The 24,435-nt window shown below is 40.3% G+C and overlaps 1 protein-coding gene across 1 annotated transcript; it reads left to right on the forward strand.

The window, feature by feature from the left end:
* Nucleotides 1–1,115: 1,115 nt before the first annotated feature.
* On the forward strand, nt 1,116–20,496 carry tent5d (terminal nucleotidyltransferase 5D). Its single transcript, XM_016469036.1, has 2 exons — nt 1,116–1,336; nt 16,356–20,496. The coding sequence occupies exon 2, from the start codon at nt 16,376–16,378 to the stop codon at nt 19,463–19,465; it is 3,090 nt and encodes a 1,029-aa protein (XP_016324522.1). The 5' UTR covers nt 1,116–1,336; nt 16,356–16,375; the 3' UTR covers nt 19,466–20,496.
* Nucleotides 20,497–24,435: the final 3,939 nt, after the last annotated feature.

Genomic DNA, 24,435 nt, shown 5'->3' on the forward strand with positions numbered 1-24,435 from the left:
CGAGAGCGCATGCTTGAAACGCTCATAATGTCCAGTAAAACGTAGCCTAGCCATAAGCATATTAAAGAATACTGTAACTGGAGGCAAAATATAGATATAAATTATCTCCTGATAACGCTTAGCACTTTTTGAAAGCAGTTTCTTATTTTCTAAAAGAAAAAAAAGTGTAGTCTCTATTTCATTACAGTATTACACATTAGAGTGTTTGGTCAGGCTGTAATCCATATGTCCAGAAATGTAACTAAACTAGAGTCCCAGTGAGGAGTGTCTAATGCATTGGACACGACAAGTCTGTCCGGGCTTTCACTGCAGAGATCTATCCTTGACGTGTGCAGGAGGGAGGGGTTGATTGATGCTTGCTTTTGCGTCTCTACATCATGAGAGCAAGAGAGGGATGAGTCACTGGCCGGCTGATATAACACAGCACTGCAGCTCCTGTGCACAGCATCTCTGAGCTCACTGCCAGGAAAGCGCATCTGTCATACTCGGCAGATTATTACTTATACTTGACAATGTGATTCATATTAAACTATAGGCCTATTCAAGGTACTGATCGTTCAGATTTGAGCTGAAGTAAAATAAAGTGGGAAAGTTATTGTGTTGCAGTATAATCAATGGCAGTGTGGGTCTTACAAATTGCGCACAAATATCAACTGCATCAATGCTTTGTAAAACGAGATGTTTAAAGATGAAAGATATCGCCTTTATCCTCTGAATTCCCTGAACATTCTATTTACCTGTGAGAAATGCAGTCTTATGCGTGCAATCATCTCTAGATGCGCACAAGTCACCGAGGCTTGAGTAATTATTATTCACTTGATATAACAATCACATTTTCGAACGAAGCACTACTAAGAAATGTAAACTTTGAGTGCTCCTAGATCTTTTTTTTCACAGGCCTTTAATGACGCTCACCTGCTTTTATTTAATGCGCCTTTTTAGATTAGACAGACTGTCTCAGATGCAACTGTCGCGCAATAACACAACATGCGCATGCATGAGCGCGCACTTGACACCTGTTAACTCTCGATGCGCGCGCTTCTGATGCGTGCCATTGTTGTGGCTCGCGCTGCGTGGACTACCTCAAAACTCTGACGCCAGGTCGCCATGGAAACTGCTTTAAGCTGCGGCTCTGAGAGAGCAGAAGGTGTGGGATATTTAAGAGTTTCAGAACCACGATCCGCCTGAACAGCGACCGGCTCCTGCAGCACTGCCCAGCTTCGGAATACAGCCTAATGAACCCTAAACGACTGAGCCAACGACCAGATCACTGTCGGATGAACCCTGGAGATCACCACTGACGCGCCGCCACTCCGACGATTCTGCTCATCCAGCGGTGAGTTGAACAAGTCCCATCTTTATGTGCACTTGAACTCGTTCGACTTGCCTTCTAACCCCACCACATGACTAGATTAATAATCGTCGTTTAATGATGCGTCTGTACTGTAGTAGTGTCAAGTTTTGACTTGCGGGTCGCTACAGTGCACTGTTTTCATTGGCAAAGTTTGAAAACCCCTCGAATGATGTTGGACTAGCAACGCAACTCTGATTTATGGAAATAATGAAACAAGTGAATACTTTTAGGGTAGCCGAGTGATGACGACACCATGTTTACCATTCAATCGAATGCACAAATGATTTGTATGCACTCGTAATAAAATCGCGCTGTTTGATCTAACGTTTACGTCACGCATCCTGTGATTTGGGAATGTCATATCTCTTTTGCTTCTGACCGATCAGAACTTTAAATACACTTGGTATGTAAGCAACTGTACATGGTGATCAAAAAGGGATGCTATTCAACACAATACGGGCAAAATGTAGTCTACGCGTTTAAATGCATCAAGAGGCATCATGCATTAGGAAGGGTGTTTTTTTTTTCTTCTGGAAGCTGCTGGCGTGTATCTGTGAATGGATGAGCAGAAGTACTCGGATGACTCACAGCGGTTTATTTGCGGGAGACTGCGCGCATGAGGGGCGGGGGTGCTGTAGCGTCACACTGGCCACATTTATGCGTGTGTCTGTAGACAGATGGCACCGAAAATACTAATACAGCTCTTTTGCACAAGTGCATAATCGCGGGGACAGTTATTTGAGGTGTTTGACTTTATATCTCCGTGGGATTGATTGAACTGTCGTGACGTGTCGTTCTATGACGTCATTAGGCACCGGGCCGCGTCACGACGCCCCCTCACCCGGTCTATCCCGCCCACTCAGTCGCGATGGACCGCCAGGTTCGTTGGCTGTCTGGTGTACAGGCTACAGAAGCAGATTTTAGTTAGGGGCAGCTGGGTTTATTTTGGTCAAGCATGTTCCCACACATCAGGTTACAGTGAATGTTCAGTGCCACGATGAATGCAGCTCTGTAGAGCATTTCAAGGAAGTGAACATAATGATAAAGGAACTATAATGCCACTGCGCATGTCTAAACATCTGTGACCCTGGACCATCAAACCAGTAGCAATAGCCAACAATACATTGTGTGGGTCAAAATTATTTAAAAAAAAAATGTTTTATGCCAAAACCATTAGCACACTAGGAGCAGCAAACTGAAATGCCTTTTTCCCAGTGCAGTGCGCACCACTGGAACAGACCGGAAGAAACATCCCTGCGACCGGAGACTATAACTACCTACATGTTTTTTTGTTTGTTTTTACAGCTGTAGATCTGAATATATGAAGGAGGCAGTACCAGGATAGATTCATAAATAATTAAAACAATCCAGTTACTCATAATGTTGTACTAAATGCACTTTTTAGAAACGGGCCCAATTAACTTTTCCTAGCACTGTTATCACTGTTGCTGCTTAGTTTGCTGGCTAATATTACCAGCCAGTCATATTTCTTATTGGCTAAATTGAAAACAAACAAACAAGTAAATCAATTAATTTAATTTTGTACTTTCCACACATTGTATTCTGTGGCAAAAGGTGTAATATATAAATGTTATACACTATAAATTGCATATATAGCTTGTTTGTTAACAGTTTTAATGCAGTACACCAGTTTTAAAATCACTAAATTATATGCACTATTTAATACCAATTTGTCATATAAATAGTCAGCTTTGTGTATTCACTGAAAATTTCATTATGAAAAACTGCATTTTAAATACCACTTAATTAACTGAAAAATTATGTGTGGAGTCTTGGACACTTTATGCTCTTAATGGTGGCAGCTGTATCAGACTCGTATAAAATAACTTTATAAAGACAGAAGAGTGCACTGAGTGCATAGTGTAAAGTATGTCATTTAGGACACAAATGACATAAAGAGAAACAAGAAAAGTGCAATCTAAGTGTTAACAGGTCAGATGTAGAATTTTCTATGTGAACACAAACATTCAGTCTTCTAAACACAGTAACATGTTATTGTCATTTATTTTTCATGTACATCCTCAGTGTACATCCTCATATATTTTTCATGTACATCCTCAAAATTCACCAGCCAAACAGGCCTAGAACAGTTCCTTGACCCGTACCCGTTTTGGGGGCACAAATAGCTCCTGCTATTGTTCTGAATGAGTTTGATAACTAGTTCCAGTGACGTCACTTTCCAAACCAATCAACACCAGTATGGGCCTGACCCAATACCCACACTTGTGGTCTTTGTTTCTCATCACTGGTCTGCATACATCACATGTTTCCAGTATTTGGCCCAAGTGTTCAAGTGGCCGTAAAGTGAAGGCCCCAAATGTGCATAGAACTTTTGCTTAAGCAATGGGTCACACTTTCAACATAAAGCTGTAAAAGCGCAAGTAACGTTTTACAGAGCTTTATTTACACATTTTCATTTGTAATAATTTGCACTTATATAAATAAACTTCTAATTGCCTGTTCAGTAGTTTCTGTGTAACACATGGCACAATTTAATTGTGGTGCTTTAAGTGATTAAAAGAAGTACACATACATCTCTGCACTAATAGAATGTGCACCACTTTATGTTTTACTACTTAATTACATGTAATATCTAATTCAGCTGGAAGGTTTTCCTTGAAATCTTACAGTTTATTGGCACATAAGTTCCTGAACATGAAGAATAATAGGATACTACTGTTCCAGGGCAGTCTTAGGCTTTGTCCAAATACCCACACTTGCGGTCTTTGCACTTGACCACAGGTGTGGCTGTAGTGTGTTAAGGGCACTGAGATTTGGCATTTGTCAGACCTGCGATAGTCTTGCACTCGTGTATGGCACTCTCTAGTGGCCAAGACTGACAGTGTGGGTTTTGGGACAGGCCCTATAAAATGGTCTATAGCAGGAGCGAACAACTCTGGCCCTCCAGATCCACTTTCCTGCAGAGTTTAGTCTAATAAAACAACCCTAATCAAGTTGTAGTAGCAGCACATTTGTTTACAGCCCAACTAACACATTCAGGAATGGCCCACATATGTTTTACTAGCTGGGAATATTTTGCATAACGTGATCGCCTCCTGACTGAAACAGATGAATACACTTGAATGTGTGTAAAATCATACTTGAATCACACTTCATTATGCTGACAATAAGCCATTTGGCTAAAATCTTAAAGACAATTCTGAGTCATCTAAAATCCAACTAATAGATCTGTGAAGCAAATTTTTAATTTTTAATTTTAATTTTTTTTTATAAAAGCTTTATTTCACTTTTATTTTTAATGTTTCTTTATTAAGTTTGAGATGCTGAATAATCAACTAATCTGTTATGATTTATGTATAGAAATGGCATGGTACATGCATAATAGTGAGCTAAAAACAGTTAAATCATAAAATAAATCATTACCAAAAGTGAGCCGTCCAAAAATTCAGAAGTGTACAATGGATGTTTTTTGTTTTTTTATGACTAGTCCCACAATGTTCTGGAATGTTCCAGAAAGCACTAGAATATTACAGAATATTTCATAATGTTACAGAGGCTTCTAGAATCTTCTCATCCTTGCAAAAGCAAGACATCTTTAAAAAAAACATGCAAAATTAGTACAAAAACTGATCTGGACTAAACCAATATTTCATAATTAATAATTATATGACATAAGTATTTACCAAAATATTGATGGTACGTGAAAATAAATAGTACAATAATAATTAGCACTTCAACAAACATCAATTACTTAGTGTTTGTTACATTGTGTTACAATTTTATGTTGTCATGTTCAGAATTTGTTTTTTTTTTCATATGAACTTGACACTGTTGCAACCTCAGAAGTGAGGAAATGTAGAAAAAAGGAAACCGCTCTTATGGCAGCGGAGGGAGAGTTCACCACTGATGTAGTGATGAAATTAAAGATGAGCAAGAGAGAAAGCTCCTGCTGGACCATATGGAAAGATCACTACTGTGGAAGTGACAAAATTAAAGATAGAAGGGAGAAAGAGCACTCCTGCAGTTGCGGAGGAAGAGATAACTAACTCGGTAGTGATGAAATTAAAGATAGAAGAGGAAAATAGAAAGAGTGCTCCAGGGTAGAGAAGAAAGTAGAGGTGGTAGAGAAAAGAGAACCCCGGTTAAACAGTGGCTGTGGGAGAGAATAAAAGCTTTTGTATTGCAAACAAGCATGTTAACCTGTTGCTATAAATATAATTTATTGATTATAGCCTCCTTTATTTCAGGTCAGTAGAAGATTATGTCTTACAGGCTACTTATGAATTATAAGGATAGTGCTCAAGCTGCTATTTCAAGAGGAATCGATTATGGTTGTTGAAGTCTTAGTCGTCAGTGTTATTTTAATTACTTAAGATGTAGATGTGTAAAACAAGGTTCGATGAAGTTAATTATTACATTCTCATACTCTAAACTAGTGAAGCATGAAAGTTTGTAAGAGTGTCCCTTTCAGATGCAAAATTTATGGGAGGAAAGTATTTACATAAATCGTGCAACATAATTTACTAAGGTTTGCGCTAGTCAATTTACTGGTATTTGCACCATTATTTACACTAAAAAAGCATGTCTTAACCAACTTTGTGCTTGACATGGCTGCATGAATTCTTTCCACTCGTATTAATGTATTTGGAATGCCAGAGGAAGACATTATCCAAACATATCCTTACGATAATTTGTGCTGCTCTTTTTAGATTGCGTTGGTCATTATGTAAATGAGATGTTGCATCTGTGTTCTTTAATTTGCGCATTGTCAGTAGCTCAACTGCAGAACTTTCCACTCCCATCAGTGCTTTTTTGGAATTGCGCTCTCGGGTTAATTTGCCTAGTTTAGTAAATCTGCCCCTATGTGTAGTAGCCGGCTTTGTCGAAGCCATTTAATGAAGCAATATTTCTGAGGTCTTCACCCCAGTTCCAAGAGACCCGCTGTCCTGCTTTCCACCCTGCTTTAACACACTTGCCTGTGATTTTTCCAGTGGTCCTAAAGACCTTGGTTAGCCAGTTTAGTTGTGTTTTATTAGGGTTGGAGCTAAACTCTGCAGGACAGTGGGTCTCCAGGAGCAGGGTTGCAGACCTCTGTTTGGTCTGGGTATCAGTACACATTTGACAACTACAGAGACCAAACTATACAGTTCAACAGCTGTTTGTTTAACAGATGAATGAGAAGGCAAGGGACACTAAAGGGCTTCTGAAACTGATAATTTGCAAAAGGAGATCATTTTCCTGAACTTGCATTTAGAACTTCATTTGTTATGAATTTTAAGTGCTATCGTCAATGTGTGTCTAGTTGAACATCTCTTACGGCGCTTTTCCACTGCATGGTACGGCACGGTACGGCACGGTACAGTTCACTTTTGGGGGGTTTTCCACTGGGTACAGTACCTGGTACCTGGTACTTTTTTTAGTACCACCTCGGTTGAGGTTCCAAGTGAACCGTACCGTTACCAAAACGTGACATGTAAACTCTACTGATCAAGGATTGGCTGGAGAGAATCGTCACTACCTGCGTCACTAAACTTGCGACACAAACACAACAGAAACGCTAGATTTAAATCAGCACAGTCAGCGAAGGATCGAACGCAACTGTTTTGAGCAAGCACACCTTTTTTAACAACCAAAAAGTGGCTGTTTCGTTGTCTGTTGAGGAAGTACAGACGTTGGAAAAGCGCCATTAGATGATTGCCTACATTGCCAAAAGGACAAACAACTTTGGAAAACATTAAGGGGCAGCAGCTGAAGTGACCTTTAGATTAATCATGTAACCCCAGAGATATCTAACTATTGCATACTGTATGTCTTGAGTATGACCATTCCTGGAAGCAATGACGCCATGTCTGTGGGTTGACCGACCAATCACTACAGTGACGAGGGAGTCCTGTCTCCTTTATCTTGTTACCCCTGGTCACTTCCACATTCTCAGCATATCTACGGGCTGTGCTTTTCCACTTAAAAAAAAATCCTTGGCCAGTTACTAGATCCTGGTTCCAAATCAGACCCAAAACCTTGCTGGTCTCGAACAAGGGAACCTATGATGTCAGTATGTGGACCACAGTTTAAAAAGTACCATTTTTAAAAGCTGTCGGAGTTAAGGTAAATCAACATTAACACTCCAATTAGATATGTCAGTTCAGCAGTGGTCAGCAGAAGAGACCAACACTCTCCTTCTGCAAGAGATAACAAGTAATTGCGGTAACATGTTGGAGACATAGAGGGTTCTGCTCCCTGCCAGTGGAAATGTGAGCCAGTTCTGAAGGAGTGCCACACTTGGCCGAACACCGGCTCCAGCTCTGGCACCAGCCCCAGTGGAAAAGCAGTGCGTGTGATGCCATAAAAAAGAGTTTGCAAAATAATGGCAAATAAGCTGTCATAGAAAAATAATTATATGGTAATTCTATCTGCACACACATGCAGCTTCATTGATAAATGACTTTTATATGGTTTATTATGGTGAGTCAAAAACTCTTACTGCTGCTTGGGTAACTCAGAGGTTCTCAGAGAATTTAATCCATCCGGATTGGATGTCTGAGATTGCCGTATTATTTTCCACAATGCTTCTCCTCATTTATTGTGACCTTTCTCAAGTACAGTAACTATTTTCTTGTTGTGTGGCTTGTGAAAGTCATGATCGTGTAAATTAATTGCAGAATTAGGTAAGAATATTCATATATTTATACTTTGTTATTTATTCTAAATAATTAACAAAATAGATAATTACTTTGTGGTAAAGCAACTGTTTTGGATATTCATGGGCATGAATGTGTATATCAGGCCATAAATACCAAAGGGCTATGCATGGATTTTTGTTGTGTTGTTGCCAACTCTCTTGGTCCTCATTCCACTCCCTTGCTTTATAATTGATACTTTCTAATAGTACAATGTACAATGTCAAATGCTCCCAAGCTTCCTCTGGTTTGTTCAAACCACAGGGCAAAGGTAGGGCAAAGATGTTATGAGTGAGCCCTCTCAGCCTGCCTGTCCCGCATATAACAAGCTGTTGAACATTATAGCCCGTGCCATGGACAGACTACATCTGTACTGGTGGCGCAAGAGATGGGAGTTCACTCATGGAAGGCTCAATGAGCGATTTCTGTCTGGACACTACTGCCCTGCTCCCATGAGTCTACCGCTTTTCCCTAATCTCCACGCTGAGGTAGAGAGATTGTGGAGGAAACCATATTCAGCTTACATTTATCCTTTTTTAACACACAAATTATGTCAATATGTAGGGATTGCACGAGCACAAATATATGTCGATATATGTCTGCTTGGAAATCTCTGACTCTGCCATCCAAGCCCTTATGTATGCCATAACATTTGAATGGGAGGGCATATGCAGCAGCGGGTCAGGCTGATCTGCTGAAAGATTTGGATAAGGGCCAGGGTTTGCCCTAAAGGTCGTGGCTGAGCTGCGCAGCACTACGGACTTAGCTCTCTGGGCCACCAAACAGACACAGCCACCAGGATCAGTCAATCTAAGGCAGTGATGGTGTCCACAGAGAGACATCTGTGGTTGAACCTAGCTGACATAACGGAGGAAGAAAAGAGCTTTCTCCTTGAAGCGCCAGTCTTCTCTTCAGAGCTTTTTGGCACATCTGTTGAGGCAATGGTCGGGAGGTTCAGGGAGGTGTGGGCGTGGTGGGCAGGCTTTAAGAAATATTCACCACACCGATCCAAATCTTCGCCGAAAGCCTCTGGGGAACCTTGTCTGTTTCAGTCTGAGTACTGGAGGAAGAGCCAGAAGGTGAGTGCTACCTCTTGGACCCATCTAGGACCCATGCCTGTGGTATCTGACAAAAAGACATTAGCAGTAGAGCCTTTAAGTCAGGGGGTCTCCAACCTTGCTACTGAAGAGCTACCACCCTGCAGATTTCAGCTCTAACCCCAATCAAACAAACCTGAAACAGCTAATCAAGGTGTTCAGGTTGCTTAATAATTACAGGCAGGTGTGTTGGAGCAGGGTTGGAACTGAAGTCTGCAGGGTGGTAACTCTCCAGGAGCAGGGCTGGAGATCCCTATTTTAAGTCCTGCAAGTTATGAGGTGGAGCCTCTATCGATCGGATTTGTTGGTCCAGCACATCCCATCGTTGATCAATCAGACTGAGGTCTGGGGAATTTGGTGGCCAAGGCAACACCTTGAATTTCTCATCATATTCCTTGAACCATTCCTGAAACCATTCCATTCAGTTTTTTCAGTGTAACAGGGTGCATTATCATGCTGAATAAGTCCACTGCCATCAGGGAACACCATTACCCTGAAAAGGTGTACATGGTCTGCAACAATCTTAAGTAGGTTGTACATGTCAAAGCAACATCAACATGAATTCCAGGACCCTATGTTTCCCCACAGAACATTGCCTAGGCATACAGTAGCACTGCCTATGCCAACCTGCCTTCTTCTCATAGTGCATCCTGCTGCCATCTCTTCTCCAGGTAAACAATGCACACACACCTGGCCATCCACCTGATCTAAAAGAAAGAGTGATTCATCAGACTAGGCAACCTTCTTTCATTGCTCCAGGGTCCACTTCTGACACTCACATGCCTGTTGTAGGTGCTTTTGGCCAGAGTTTGCTCTTACACACACTGTTTGTTGTTTATCAATTGAATTGTCCAAACCAATCTCCTACAATTGAAAGGGCAAACCTTTTAGAAGCAACTGACTTGCACTGCAAACAATGGAAGTCACCACAAATGATATCGTATGCTCTGTGGGAAGCTTGGCAGTCCTGCATCATCTTTAATTGACTCTCACTGATATGTGCAGTGCTGTGAAAACTGCCCTCATGAACACCATGAGTGGTTTTTTTTTTTGGCCATGCCGTAGAACAGTAGTCATCAACCCTGTTCTTTGAGCCCCTGCAACACTGCACTTTTTGGATGTCTCCTTTATCTCACACACCCATTTCAGGCCTTGGAGTGTTTACTTATGAGCTGATAACCTGAATCAGGTATATTTAATTAGAGAGATATACAAAAGGTGTAGTTTTGTGGGAACTACTGCCATATAAGTTTTTGCTGAGCGTGGTTTTGCTTCAGTACAGCTCAAAACAGTCACAGGCAATGTCATATTTCTTGCCAAAAAGAGGCAGTGTCACTGCTCCACAGCAAGTGTTGGCAAAATCACAGCACTCCTGAGCCTTGGAGTAGGCAACTCTAGCCCTCAAGATCCACTTTCCTGAATTTAGCTCCAACCCTGATCAAACACACCTGAACAAACTTCTCTAGGTTACGTATGTAACCATGGTTCCCTGAGGGAACGAGACGCTGCGTTGAGATTCGCTTTGGGAACGACCCTGCGTGACCGCGTTCTGAAGCACGTGTAAAATCAGTCCAATGGAGCAGCGAGACGTCACGAGCGGGGTGACGTAAGCACCAGAAAGTATAAAAGCGCATCGGGCAGAGCGCAAGTCAGCTTCGATGAAGTAGCGCCTGCAGGGATGCAGGGAGTATGGCAAAGAGACGCAGCGTCTCGTTCCCTCGGGGAACCATGGTTACATACGTAACCTAGAGACATTCCCATTCAGGAACTCGAGCTGCGTCGAGATTCGCTTTGGGAACGAGAATACCCACTGCGCCATACTACCAAGTCCCTGCCTGTGTGTGTATCTCATGAGCACATCACGAAGAGAGAACTTGGGAACGGAACGGGGGAGGACAGAATGCCTGATCTACTATGGGCCTGGTGAAGAAGTGGGCACCTTAGGGACATACCTGGCCCTCGGGTAAAGGAATGCCCTAATCATGCCTGGAATTTGCTCATATAGAAAGTGCCTGAAGATCCCCGATCCTTTTAAGTGAAGAAATAGCGAGGAGAAAGATAGTCTTGAGCGTGAGAAACTTGACCGAAACTTCTTCTATGGGTTCAAAGGGGGGAATCGCTCCTGCAGAAACTCAGTTAAAAAAAACTTTTAACTTTGGCCAGTAGTCTCAGCTGGAAAAAACACGGTTTGATAACTGCATTTACCTGCTTATCAAATAGCAGGACAGAGTCAAAGACAATACCCAGGTTTTTAACAGATGGTTTTACATAAGCAGCTAAGCTGCCTAACACTTGATTTAGACTGCCAGAAAAAGCTAATGGACCAAACACAATTGCCTCAGTCTTACTCTCATTTAAGTTCAAAAAAGTATTGGACATCCAAGCCTTAATATCTGACAAACAGGCAGTTAGGGCAGACAAACCAGCATTATCATTTTGCTTGATGGGCACATATATTTGAGTGTCGTCGGCATAAAAGTGAAAAAGTACTCTGTGTTTTCTAAAAATTGAGCCCAAAGGGAGCATATAGAAAACAAAATGGGAGCAAGAATAGATCCCTGTGGAACCCCACAAGTCAGACGCGCTTTGGAGGATAAACATCCATTTATATAAACAGAAAAGGTTCTATTGTTCAAATAAGACTTGAACCAGTTCAGTGCATGACCTCTAATACCTGCACAATATTCAAGACGAGAGATAAGAAGGTCATGATCGACCGTATCAAAAGCCGCACTCAAATCCAACAGCAGAAGTATTACAGAGTTCCCAGAATCCACAGATAATAAAATATCATTTGACACTCTTAAGAGAGCAGATTCTGTACTGTGATGTTTCCTAAAACCAGACTGCAAAGATTCAAAAACTCCATTTGCGTCTAAAAAAATGTAATAATTGGACAGAAACTACCTTCTCAAGGATTTTAGAGATAAAAGGAAGATTAGAAATTGGCCTAAAATTTGAAAGAACTGTCACATCGAGATTAGATTTTTTCAACAATAGTTTAACAATAGCATGCTTTAGATATTCTGGAACAAATCCAACAGAAAGACTCTTATTTATTATTTCTAAGATACAAGGCCCAATAACATCAAAAACCTGAATAAGTAGGCGTGCTGGAAAAATGTCAGTTTCAGATGTGGTTGGTTTTAACTTCATAACCAGTTTATGAAGATAGTCTATCGAGATTAAAACATTAAAAGATGAGGTACAAGCCGAAAAATAAGAAGGATCATAATTTATGGGGACAATAAGCTGTCTAATGTCATGTATCTTGTTTGTAAAATACTTTAAAAAGCATTCACAAGAAGCAACTGGGTCATCAAAGTGCAGATAATTTGACGGATTTATCACCAAGTTAATTGTAGAAAACAAAATCTTGGGTCTTTGATAATTTCTAGCTATGATGTCAGAGAAATACTTTGATTTGGCCTCCTTCACAGCTCTTTGATAGTTAGTTAATGAAGTACGTAGTATCTCCAACGACACATGTAACTTATCCTTTTTCCATTTACGCTCTGCACTTCGACATACTTGTCTAAGAGTCCGTGTATCAGTATTTAACCATGGCTCTGCCTTAGGTTTGAGTTGCTTACTCTGAAAAGGAGCAATAGAGTCTAAAATTCCAGTACAGGTAGAATTAAATAAAGTAAGCTGTTGTTCTGCATCTAAATTTTTTGAGGGATAATCAAGAGAAACCAGCTTACATGCCTCATCAAAAAGGGGAGCAAAATCCTCACTAAAGGTAGAGCTAAACATACGTGACCAAATAATAGGCTTCTTAGTTTTAACAATCTGATCTAAAATAGAACATGTGAACATCACAGGATTATGATCTGAAAAACTTAAATCACCAATTTCAAGGTCATGAATATTGATATCATGTAACAAGACAAGGTCAAGAGTATGGCCCAGGGAGTGTGTAGGCCCTGTAACCATTTGAACAAAGTCAAAAGAGTGAATAAGATTTTTAAACTCTTTAGCAAGCGGATTTGTATCGCAGCATACATGAATATTAAAATCACCAACAATCAAGAGTCTATCAAATTTCGAAACAATTCCACCTAAAAAAATCAGCAAACTCATGTATAAAGTCTTTGTTTGTCTTTGGAGGACGGTATACAATAGCAATCGCTACATTTTTGTCCCTTTTTAGATGAAGTAACAGTACCTCAAAGCTGGAGAAAGTCTCAGATTTTATAGTCCGACAAGTGAAGCAACTTTTAAAAACACATGCTAAGCCGCCACCCTTTCCAGTTGATCTTGGGCAGTTTAAAAATGAACAGTTTGAAGGTACAATTTCAGAGAAGGGACTCACATCCTCAGTTGATAACCAAGTCTCAGTCACAAATAAAAAATCCAGATCGTTGGTTGTAAAAAAGTCATGTAAAATGAATGTCTTATTCACCGACGATCTAGCATTTATCAGAGCCATCTTAACCTGCACTGAGTCACCAATCGAATGAGCCGCCCGATTTAAAGGTCGAAGATTCCTGTGATTTGTTCCTCCTTGACGAAAATGAACCAGGGACGACCAGGACCTCGGAGGAACTTGAAGAACCTTCGGAATCACAGGCCGAACATATTGCTGAGGAGACTCCAGTAATCGCCTTTTGAGTTGCTTACTCCGAAAAGGAGCAATAAAGTCTAAAATTCCAGTACAGGTAGAATTAAATAAAGTAAGCTGTTGTTCTGCATCTAAATTTTTTGAGGGATAATCAAGAGAAACCAGCTTACATGCCTCATCAAAAAGGGGAGCAAAATCCTCACTAAAGGAAGAGCAGACGGCCAGCCACACACATCGGCGCCATCTTGTCACCACCCTTTTGCCTTCATGAAAAGGTGTCGTAACAAACCAATCCTCAGACTGGATTTGAGATACTATCTGCCTGATGGTGAGCATCTTGAACCGAAGCCATTTGATAGCGCGGTTCAGAAGAGGGAGATCTAAGATCGGACGCAACCCCCCATCCTTCTTCGGAACGATGAAGTAACGGCTGTAGAACCCGGACGACTGAGGACGATAGGGCACCGTATACTGAGGTGTTATTCTTTCTTCCCCAGGTGGGGCTGCCCTCAGGGGCCTGACGATGGTGGCGTCAGCGACGCAATTCAGCTACCACGTTGGATTCCTTCTCCCCCCGTCATCCAGGTCCCTAAGCAGGTCAGCCTGGTATGCTTGTAACACCGCCATGGTGTGCAAACATGCACCAGCCTGACCTACCGCCGTATAAGCTTTCCCAACCAGACTTGATGTAAGCCTAACGGGCCTGGTGGGAAGCTTCGGGGCCTTCAGGGACGATGCTGAGGATGGGGAGAGATAGCTCGCAAGCGTTTTAGGACGAGCGTCCTGTTTCTCGGCTGGCCAACCGATATTTAACTTGGCTACAGCACGAGTCACAACCTCCATGAGCTCCTCATACACGAGGGACTGTGGTGGCGAGTCCACAGTCTCCTCTGTCTCGACACTCATCACATCCATAGGAAGATAGATGAAGTGTCTGGCTCTATCTCCGGGGGAATAAACCGCAGCGCGGGCTTCCGAACCCTGAGAGAGAGCCGTGGATCTAGCGGGTGAGGACCGAGAAAAGGACGAGCCCGTCTCGGATCCCTCTGCTAAATCCACATGCGATCCCCATGACAACAGTCTACGCTGTGCCTCGGCAACAGCGGGACCGCTGCCAGTGGGATTGCGAGCCTGGCCGCTCTCATCCAACACGGCCAGCCGAGAGCGGAGCGTGCTCAGCGAGAGCAACTCGCAGTCATGACAATCAGCTCCCTCGAGAGCTGACCATGCATGCTCCGCTCCTAAACAAACAACACACAGATCGTGTGTATCCCCCGCCACCAGATATCGTGGGCAGGGAGGAACACAACGTTTGTAATGGTGCTTCAGAACGCAGTCACGCAGGGGCGTTCCCAAAACGAATCTCGACGCAGCTCAAGTTTCTGAAGGGGAACTAATCAAGGTGTTCAGGATTAGTAGAAAGCTACAGGCAGATGAGTTTGATCAGGGTTGGAGCTAAACTGTGAAGGAAAGTGGAACTTAAGGGCCAAAGTTGCCCAGCTCTTTTGCATCCCCCCGTGGTCATTTGCCAGGAGCAAGAAGGTGCCCTTTTGCACCTTTTTCACAAGGGTAGAGGTGGTAAGTGATTTAAATACGGATATATAAGGATACAAGGATCTTGAAACTGTTCACCCTTTCCACTACATCTCCATTGATGTAGGGTAGTACCCCCACACTGCATTTTTGCACTTTGCATTTTTGATATCTCTCTTATGAGACATCCATTTGAATTTCTTGGAGACTTTACTAATGAGCTGATGAGTTGAGACATCTAAAATGTCCAGTGATGGTAGGTACTCCAGGACCAGGATTGGGAACCACTGTTGAACTTATGAGAATCTGTGCTTTCTGAAGTCAACAGTGAGTTATTTTGTGTTCAGAATTAGATTGTTCTCAATGCTCCACTGGTCCCATGTTTTAGACTAGTTTACTTTACAGAGAACAAAAACAGTTTAGATATTAAAATACTGTGTCAAGGAAAACAATTTATAAGGTTTTGGAGAAAACCTTAAAAAGCTCATAAATCAGTGTCTGAATTAAAGTGAGCTTCAGTCTGGAGTTTGTATTTATATGTGGCTTCTTTGGTGCTTTTTAAAATCTTTTTATGCTTTGAAGCTGGATCTGGTAACACTATAGGCCTCTTTATCCCCCAAATGTCTGAGAGTCCCATGCTCTCAGTTAAAGGTGAACATCTTTTTAAAAACCTAATGTTTCTGACTGGGAATAACAAGTATTCTTTTAGTGACTATAGTGCAAATAGGCTGTCATCAGTGTTTTCAAACGAGTCACAAAAGAAATATTAACACTATTTCAATTGGTTTCAGTGCGTATCTTTCCTTGTTCAGATCCTTCACAGTGTCAGCTATGTTGTCATAAAGCTGAGACCACGAAACTTGTCAAAGTATTATTCACAAAAGACTACTCAACAATTTACCCATGAAGAGGAAATATATGAACCAGTGGCTCAACATTCCCCAGACTTGTTTTTTTTTTTTTTTTATATTATAAACTAGATGTATACCAATTATATGTTTTGTACCTGAATACATTTAATTTAGCATAAAGGTCATTACATATAAAGACAAGCAAATGTTGCTACTATATTGCACTTTATTAAACATAACTAGAATGTTATATATGTTGCCCATCTATAATCAATTTTCTCTCTGTATTCTTCCCAGATCTTGTGAACATAATAGAGATGGAAGATGATCGCCGGTTTCACAAACTGACACAAGAACAGGTGGAGACTTTGGACCAAGTTCTTACAGAGGTCATTCCCATTCATGGTAGGGGTAATTTCCCAACCCTTGAAATCAAGCCTAAAGACATAATCCATGTGGTCAGAGACAGACTGATTTTGAAGAAGATCAAGGTGAGAGATGTCCGTCTCAATGGCTCTACAGCCAGTCATGTGCTGGTCAAAGAGAATGGCACCAGCTACAAAGACTTGGATATCATCTTTGGTGTGGAGCTTCCCAAACCGGAGGACTTCCAGATTATCAAGGAGGTGGTTTTGGGCTGTCTGCTGGACTTTCTACCTAAAGGTGTCAACAAAGATAAGATTACAGCTCTCACCATGAAAGAGGCATATGTACAAAAAATGGTCAAGGTCTTCACTGAGCATGACCGTTGGAGCCTTATCTCCCTTTCAAACAACAGCGGTAAGAACGTGGAGCTCAAGTTTGTCAACTCTCTACGACGCCAGTTTGAATTCAGTGTGGATTCATTTCAGATCATCCTGGACAGTATGCTACAATCTTATTTGGATGCTGAAAGGAGGAAGATTGTGGAAGGGCAAGAGGGCCAAGACTCTTCTTTAGCTCAAAGTCAAGGAATTCAGACAGCCCTAATGGATGAACCACTCCTCAGCTCTTGTGACACAGGGCATCACCAGGAAAGTGACATCAACATGTCCTGCAAAACTGATGATATTCAGACTTTTCGTGACTCTCAGTGTTATTGTAAAACGAGTCAGAAAGAGCAGTCTAAATGTTCAGAACAAGAACTAACACTTGAAACAGACAAAGATGTTGAAACAGAGATGGTTCAAACCACAACTACGCCTGTATCTATGGAGCAAGTATCAGAGCACTCTGTAATGGTGCATGTGGAGGAACAGAATGAACTTCATGAAAATGTGTCTTTGCAAACTGAGACACTGCTCGAAGTAAATGCAAATGAAACTGGTATGGACTCAGGGGAGGGAAATGAACTAGTTGGGGTAAAAACTATGTCTGTTAAGGAAACAAATCCCAACGTTAAAACTTATATTCATGAAACAGATTCTGACAAAACAGAATACATGTTAGACATAGAGCCAGATAAATCCCAACCATGGCTTGAAATGGTACATACAGACTTTTCTTGTCTTTCAACAACCGGGACCTTTGGTGAGCGATGCACATTCCAACCTGCTCCTATTACATTTCTTACACAATCAGCACTAGAATCATATGCAGAGTATCCTTTACCACCCCCTGCCAAGAAAAACAGCCAAAATTCACAAATGGTTGTTCTCAAACATTCCTCACCCAAACCTCCTCGGAAAATGTCAAAAAAGATAACTCTTGTACAGAGTTCACCAGAAAAATCATTGTCAAGTAATTCTGATGTTAATACTTGTCAGGTTTTGCATCCACCTAAAGCTTACCCAAATGAATCATTACCTATGCAGGTTAAAATGTCAGGTCTTACCACAAAACGCTTTGAATTATCCAGTGCCTCAGAAAATGACTCTAACGAGTCTAAAGAACTAGCCAATTGTACCGGAGCTTTTACTGTTGCTGCTCCAGAGAATGGTATGCATTCAGAAAAGACATTGTACATGAGTCTATCACCAGAGGAAAGCCTTCAAAGTCGAGAGCAAACTTCAGAACCAGAAACTGGTGAAGCAACTCACGTCACTATTCTAATTCCTACGTCCAATCCCAATAATCTCCCCAAAGATCAAAACAGGATAAACCAGGCTTTTAATGAAAGTGTTCAGACAGCACAGTGTCAGGCAATGGTACCTCTTATTAATGTGAATTCTGAGCCTTTACTTCAGGCAAATGACAGTTATGACCTCAACTCAGCCTCTCCCAAAAAGAAAGATATTGAGCCTTGTGCTCAAGTTGATGATGCCACATCACCAAAATATCTTACTGAACCCTCAGAATTAGTCACTATGGCAACAAATTGTGCCTCTCAAATGCTAAAACCACTGTCTGCAGACCTTACTATTGACTCACAAACGGTAGGGACTAATTCATCAGGCTCTGAACATGTTATATCACCTCAAGTTCACAACTACCCCGTGTCCACTCTGCAGACTCAGGAACTTCTTGTGCCAAGTCCACAGACTAAAGAACCTCCAGAACTATTATCACTTGTCTCCTTACCACAAGTTCAAAGCCTCACAGTTTCAGCACCACATTTTTCAAAGCCACTAGAACCTTCCATATCCTCAACAGCAAATCTAGACTCTTCAAGAATCTCAGAACCTGTTTTAGAACCATCCGTTATGTCTCTGGATGTCATAGACCCCTCTGAAGTATTCTGTGAAGTCGCAGAACCATCTGAACCACTTTCACAGGGTTTGAAACCCTCTGCAGCTTCGATGTCACATACATTAGAAACATCTATGTCATCAGTAAGTGAGGAGGTGGTTTCCAAGATATCAGACCCATCAGCTTCAGACATTAACGAGCCCATACGCCCTTCAAAAGAGCTGCCTTGCATTACAGTGTTGGCTGAGAGCATGTATGGTGACTTTGAGCAAGCTATGGACCACCTACGTTACCGGCTAATAGCGACACGCAACCCTGAAGAGATCAGGGGTGGAGGCCTGCTCAAGTACAGTAATCTGCTTGTCCGGGACTTCAAACCTGCCTGTGAAACAGAAATTAAGACTCTTGAGCGCTACATGTGTTCACGGTTTTTTATTGACTTCCCTGATGTGAATGAGCAGCAGCGCAAAATTGAGTCATACCTGCGCAACCACTTTATTGGAGAGGAGAAAAGTAAATACGATTACTTGATGACCCTTCGGAGAGTGGTCAATGAGAGCACTGTGTGCTTGATGGGGCATGAACGCCGTCAGACTCTCAATATGATTACCATTCTAGCACTTAAAGTCCTGGGTGAGCAGAACATCATTCCCAATGCCAATAACGTTACCTGCTACTACCAGCCTGCACCATACATGACAGACCACAACTTCAGTAACTATTACATTTCAAATGGCCAGTCCCCACTGATATACCACCCCTACCCACTACACATACACATGCAGTCTGGATTAGTTTAGGTCTAAGTACATTACGTAGATGGGAAAATGCACAGGGAAATCTCTGAATCTTGCAACCTAAAATATCCATCACAAATTATCTACCCTTAAGCATGTGTCCCAACACTTAACTGAAAAAAAAACAGTTAAGTACCTACCTGTTGGACAACAGTGTGTGTCAATTAAGATCTGGTATTGACTATAAGTGAGAATTACGCATACAAACCATTTAATATGAAGGTTAAAACAAATGACACATACATTTCATTGAAAAAAGACAATGACAAGGTAATTGGCTTTAAAACAGGAAGACGAAAAAAGACTGCAATAAATAGTGACTACAAAAATAAATTAGCAGGAAAAAACTTGGCTAGGCCTGTTCTTGTCTTAGTAGCTGAAAAGTCCTGTTGTAACAAACAAACAAAACATTAGAAAAGGTAAATGCTTTTGATAGAAACACTATTTTCAATAATTTAATGCTTTATTGGCATGACAAAAAGTGCAAGAGAAATAATCAGCATGCAGCCAACGCTTTATTACATAGTAAGGTACTTTTGTTGTCTGAAACAATTAAACTGATTGTTCCCGTCTTGTTATGCTCTAAGAAAGTTTAGTAAGGTCAGTGTTCCATTCTGTTTCTCTGATTTCTGTTTGAATTAAGTATTTTATATGTTGTGATACGTCTTAGTACATCTACTGGGTATGTGTATTTTTATTTAGAATATATGCTTATTGGTAGATTATGAATGATGATTCCAGGGATGTCCAGTTGTGCTCCTGGAGGGCCACTGTCCTGCAGCATTTAGCTCCAACACACCTGCCTGCAAGTTTCCAGTGATCCTGAAGATCTTAGGTGATTCAGGTGTGTTTAATTAGGACTAGTGTTGAATTCTGCTGCAAGGTGGCCTTCCAGGAACAGGATTGGAAAGCCTTGATGTATTCAATATTTCACAAGAATCATACGTCTTCAGAATATCATAAAAAAGCTCCATTCCTCATCATATGACTAAATGTGACCCTGGACCACAAAACCATTCTTAAGTGTCAATTTTTCGAAATTGAGATTTATACATCATCTGAAAGCTGAATAAGTAAGCTTTCCATTGATGTATGGCTTGGACAATATTTGACCGAGATACAACTATTTGAAAATTTGGAATCTGAGGGTGCAAAAAATCAAAATATTGAGAAAATCGCCTTTAAAGTTGTCCAAATGAAGCTCTTAGCAATGCATATTACTAATCAAAAATTAAGTTTTAATATATTTACGGTAGGAAATTTACAAAATATCTTCATGGAACATGATCTTTACTTAATATCCTAATGATTTTTTGGCATAAAAGAAAAATCTATAATTTTGACCCATACAATGTATTGTTGGCTATTGCTACAAATATACCCCAGCGAATTAAGACTGCTTTTGTGCTCCAGGGTCACAAATGAGAGATTTCAGGAAAAACTATCTAGTGATCTACAAATGTTTGTTTGACCAAATGTACAATATGGAATGCATTAAATTGATGTAAACAAATCTCAAATTTGACAGAGGTACAACGATTACTACCAAACTTGGACAAATACCAAAAAAGAAAACAAACCAACCAACTACAAAAGAAGAAAGAATAAGGACGTTTGCTGGTGTCTTTTATGTATCTATGGCGCACAATGTTGATTTTACACAGAGAGTAACAAGCAGTCTTCTTTAGTTTTCTTTTCTTATACTGTAAATGTAGCCTCAAACAATCCATGTGAGGACATTAAATTATGTTATTTAATATTTCTTTGTATTTAACAGAACCATCAGTGGTGCTGAACACTTAAATACATTTCCACCCTTTTTTTACATCTTTGTGACAAAAATGCATATATTTTTCCAGGAATTTATGTGTAGAACTGTATTATAGCCTACATTAAAGATTGCACCAGCCACACATACAGTATACACAGATAAACATGAATAGAAACTATAAAGTCAGGACCAAAAACATAAAAGTGTGTATCGTTGGACATCAATATGGCATGAAGATTACTGAACTGTTATTTTCAGTTGAGTGATTATTATAGCAACATTTATTAAAGTGATTTGCCTAAATAATAAATTTTTCAGAAGAAAGAGAAAATAAACTTGTATGGCATCTTGGCTTCACTGACATTGTATAAAGAAATTTTATTTTTAGGTTATCTTGAGTACATAGTGAAAGTATTAGCAAATGTTTGACCTTGACCTTAATAAAATGCAAAAGTTTCAAAGATCTTAGATAGTTAGATAGCTATTCAAACCTGTGGAGTTACTTTTTCCTGTGCAGACCAACAGTTTTTGTAAAGTATTGGCTTGATTGTATGATGATTTAACATTCTGTTTTACCTTTATGTAATCGTCTACCTATGAAATACAGCCAAAACCTATAGTAACACTTTGGTTAGAAATAGGTTTAGACTGAAATGTTTACCGAGATGATGTACACCCATCGGGAAATACTTAAAACAGTTTATATGACCAAAATTATTTTTGCAGGAAAACATCAGTGCCTAAATGAGCAGGAGAAAGCTGTAAAGAAGGTGACAGAAAGGACAATGCTCCTGCAAATGCAGCAGTCACTTTTTTTTTATTTTCAGGTGTACATTATCTCCTCTTCTCATGCTATTTGTGTTGATGTCAGATGTAGTTCTGTGCTGTGGCTAGTTTTGTTCATTTAATAAAAAGGATAGAAAAAGAATAGACCCACTTCATTGCATATGAGTATTGATGTTCTGTTTATGTAAAATATAAGATATTGTGTGTGTGTGTGTGTGTTTCAGGTATATACTACACTATGGGGACAAAATGTCCCCACCATGGCAATATGCTAAATTTTTGACCTTGTGTGGACATTTTTTTCCGGCAGCTTATAAATCATACAGAATGACGTTTTTGAAAATTTTAAAAGTCCTATAAAACCTATAGTATGAACCTATAAAACATGGAAACACAATGTGTGTGTGTGTGTGTGTGTGTGTGTGTGTGCGTGTGTGTGTGTGTGTGTGTGGTGTGTGCGCGCGCGCGTGTGTGTGTGCGCATGTGTGCGCGTGCTTGTGTGTGTGTGTGTGTGTGTGTGTGTGCTTGTGTGTGCGTGTGTGTGTGTGAGAGAGAGAGAGAGAGTAAACGGGTGCAACTCTGGTTCAGGTGTAAAAAGTACTCAGACATTGTACTTAAGTTAAAGTACATACTATGTCAAAAAATAAAGAAGTATTCACATTTAATTGTACTTAGCTATTTATAAGTAAACACTTTTCTTAGCTTTTGAAACAACTTTTGAAAATAGGAGAGCGATCTTAGAGATATTCTCATTTTAGTATTTTTGATGCAAAAACTTTGCAAAGAAACATGTCAACAATCAGTATTTTCTCATTGTTCTGTGTAGGACTCTAAGAGACAGCAAATGTTCATCTAGAACAACATCCTGAAACGTTACCTGAATATTTTCAACTTAAATTAGCAGCAGGTGATTTTACAGAGGTTTGATTTGAATGTATTACGGCTGTTATGAAGTGTGAAGAGTTCAGCCATCTACAACGATGGTTATTATAAAAAACATATTAGGCCTACTACAGTCTGTTCACCCAAAAATGAACATTCTGTCATCATTTACTCAGTATTGTCTTTCAATGCCTGAATGACATTCTTCACCAGAACACAAAAGGAGTTGTTTACAGCAGAATGTCCAAACCGCTCTTCTGTATAATGAGAGTGAATGAAACCATGGCTGTCAAGCTGAATTTTAAAAGTAAGTGACAACATACATTGCTCTCACATGGCTTTGGAAGATTTGGAATACAGTACATAACTTCTATTAACTACTTTTATGATGATTTCATGCAGATGTGGTATAATTCATGATTCATACTATGATGCTTTTTTTTGTCATTTTTGGAACTTGAACCTCCTGGTCCCCATCCACTTTCATGATGGTCGGGAAAAGCATTTACACCCTTCAGAATGTCTCCTTTTGTGATCCAGTGAAGAAAGTCATGCAGATCTGGAATGACGATGTTGGGAAAATTGAAAAAAAAAAATTAGGTGAACTGTGAAAAATGTTTCCTTGTTAGACTAAATTACAATTCATTGGCTGTTTAAACAAAAGGAAAGTTTAATTGATGTGAGCATGATTGATTGGCTTTTTGGTCACATTAGGATAAAGAAAAATTATATTTATATTTTTTAATTATTGAGGAAACATTTATTCAATTTTAAAAGATTTTCACACTTTTAGAAAAAAATCACAAATTACATCAGTACTTTGTAATTTTAAGTCTACATATAATTGTAATAGAGTATGTAGCGTCTGGACCAATCAAAAACACAATTTTTCATTTGATTTAACAAATCAGTTATTCATTAGATTAACAAGTCGTCACAGACCCCTCACCCGATAGACTGGGTGCCAGGATGTCTGCGAACGACACCAGGCCCCCCCCCTGGTCCCCATGGCAACTAATGCTGATATCACTGGTTTTATGGCCCAGAGGAATGTGAGTAGAGAGAATCATTGCCTTTTCCATAGGAAGAGACACAATGCACAGTACAAATTGACTTTTCTCTAATTAATTCATAGGAAAACCTTTCTTTGAATGAACACACATATCCTTCAGGTCATTGTGTATGTTGTCTTTGATATTTTATACTGTTTTATGCAGGCTTATGATGGAACCACTCGTTCCTGTCATCTTCCCTATATGTAATCCTACCATGTTTAGTATCTATGAATTCGCCTTCTGATGATCTAAACGAGAGTGTATATTATATGTTGGTACATAGGCAATATATTAGTGTCCTGAGAATCTTTAGTAATTTCGATTCAAGTTCCATATGCAAATTACCATGCTTCCACACAAAGGGTCATAAAACTCCCCAGTATTTCCAACCTCCCGCTTGGGATTTCAGCCTTTCTCATTGGACAAGCCCATCTTGAGAGGCGTGAATCTTCTCAGACCTTAAAGGCCTCACACCAGTG

This window comes from Sinocyclocheilus anshuiensis, unplaced genomic scaffold, assembly GCF_001515605.1.
Source record: "Sinocyclocheilus anshuiensis isolate Anshui unplaced genomic scaffold, SAMN03320099.WGS_v1.1 scaffold1133, whole genome shotgun sequence".
Lineage (NCBI taxonomy): Eukaryota > Metazoa > Chordata > Actinopteri > Cypriniformes > Cyprinidae > Sinocyclocheilus > Sinocyclocheilus anshuiensis.

Coding starts and splice junctions, on each gene's coding strand:
- tent5d (XM_016469036.1), top strand. CDS start 16,376: ATGGAAGATGATCGCCGGTTTCACAAACTGACACAAGAACAGGTGGAG.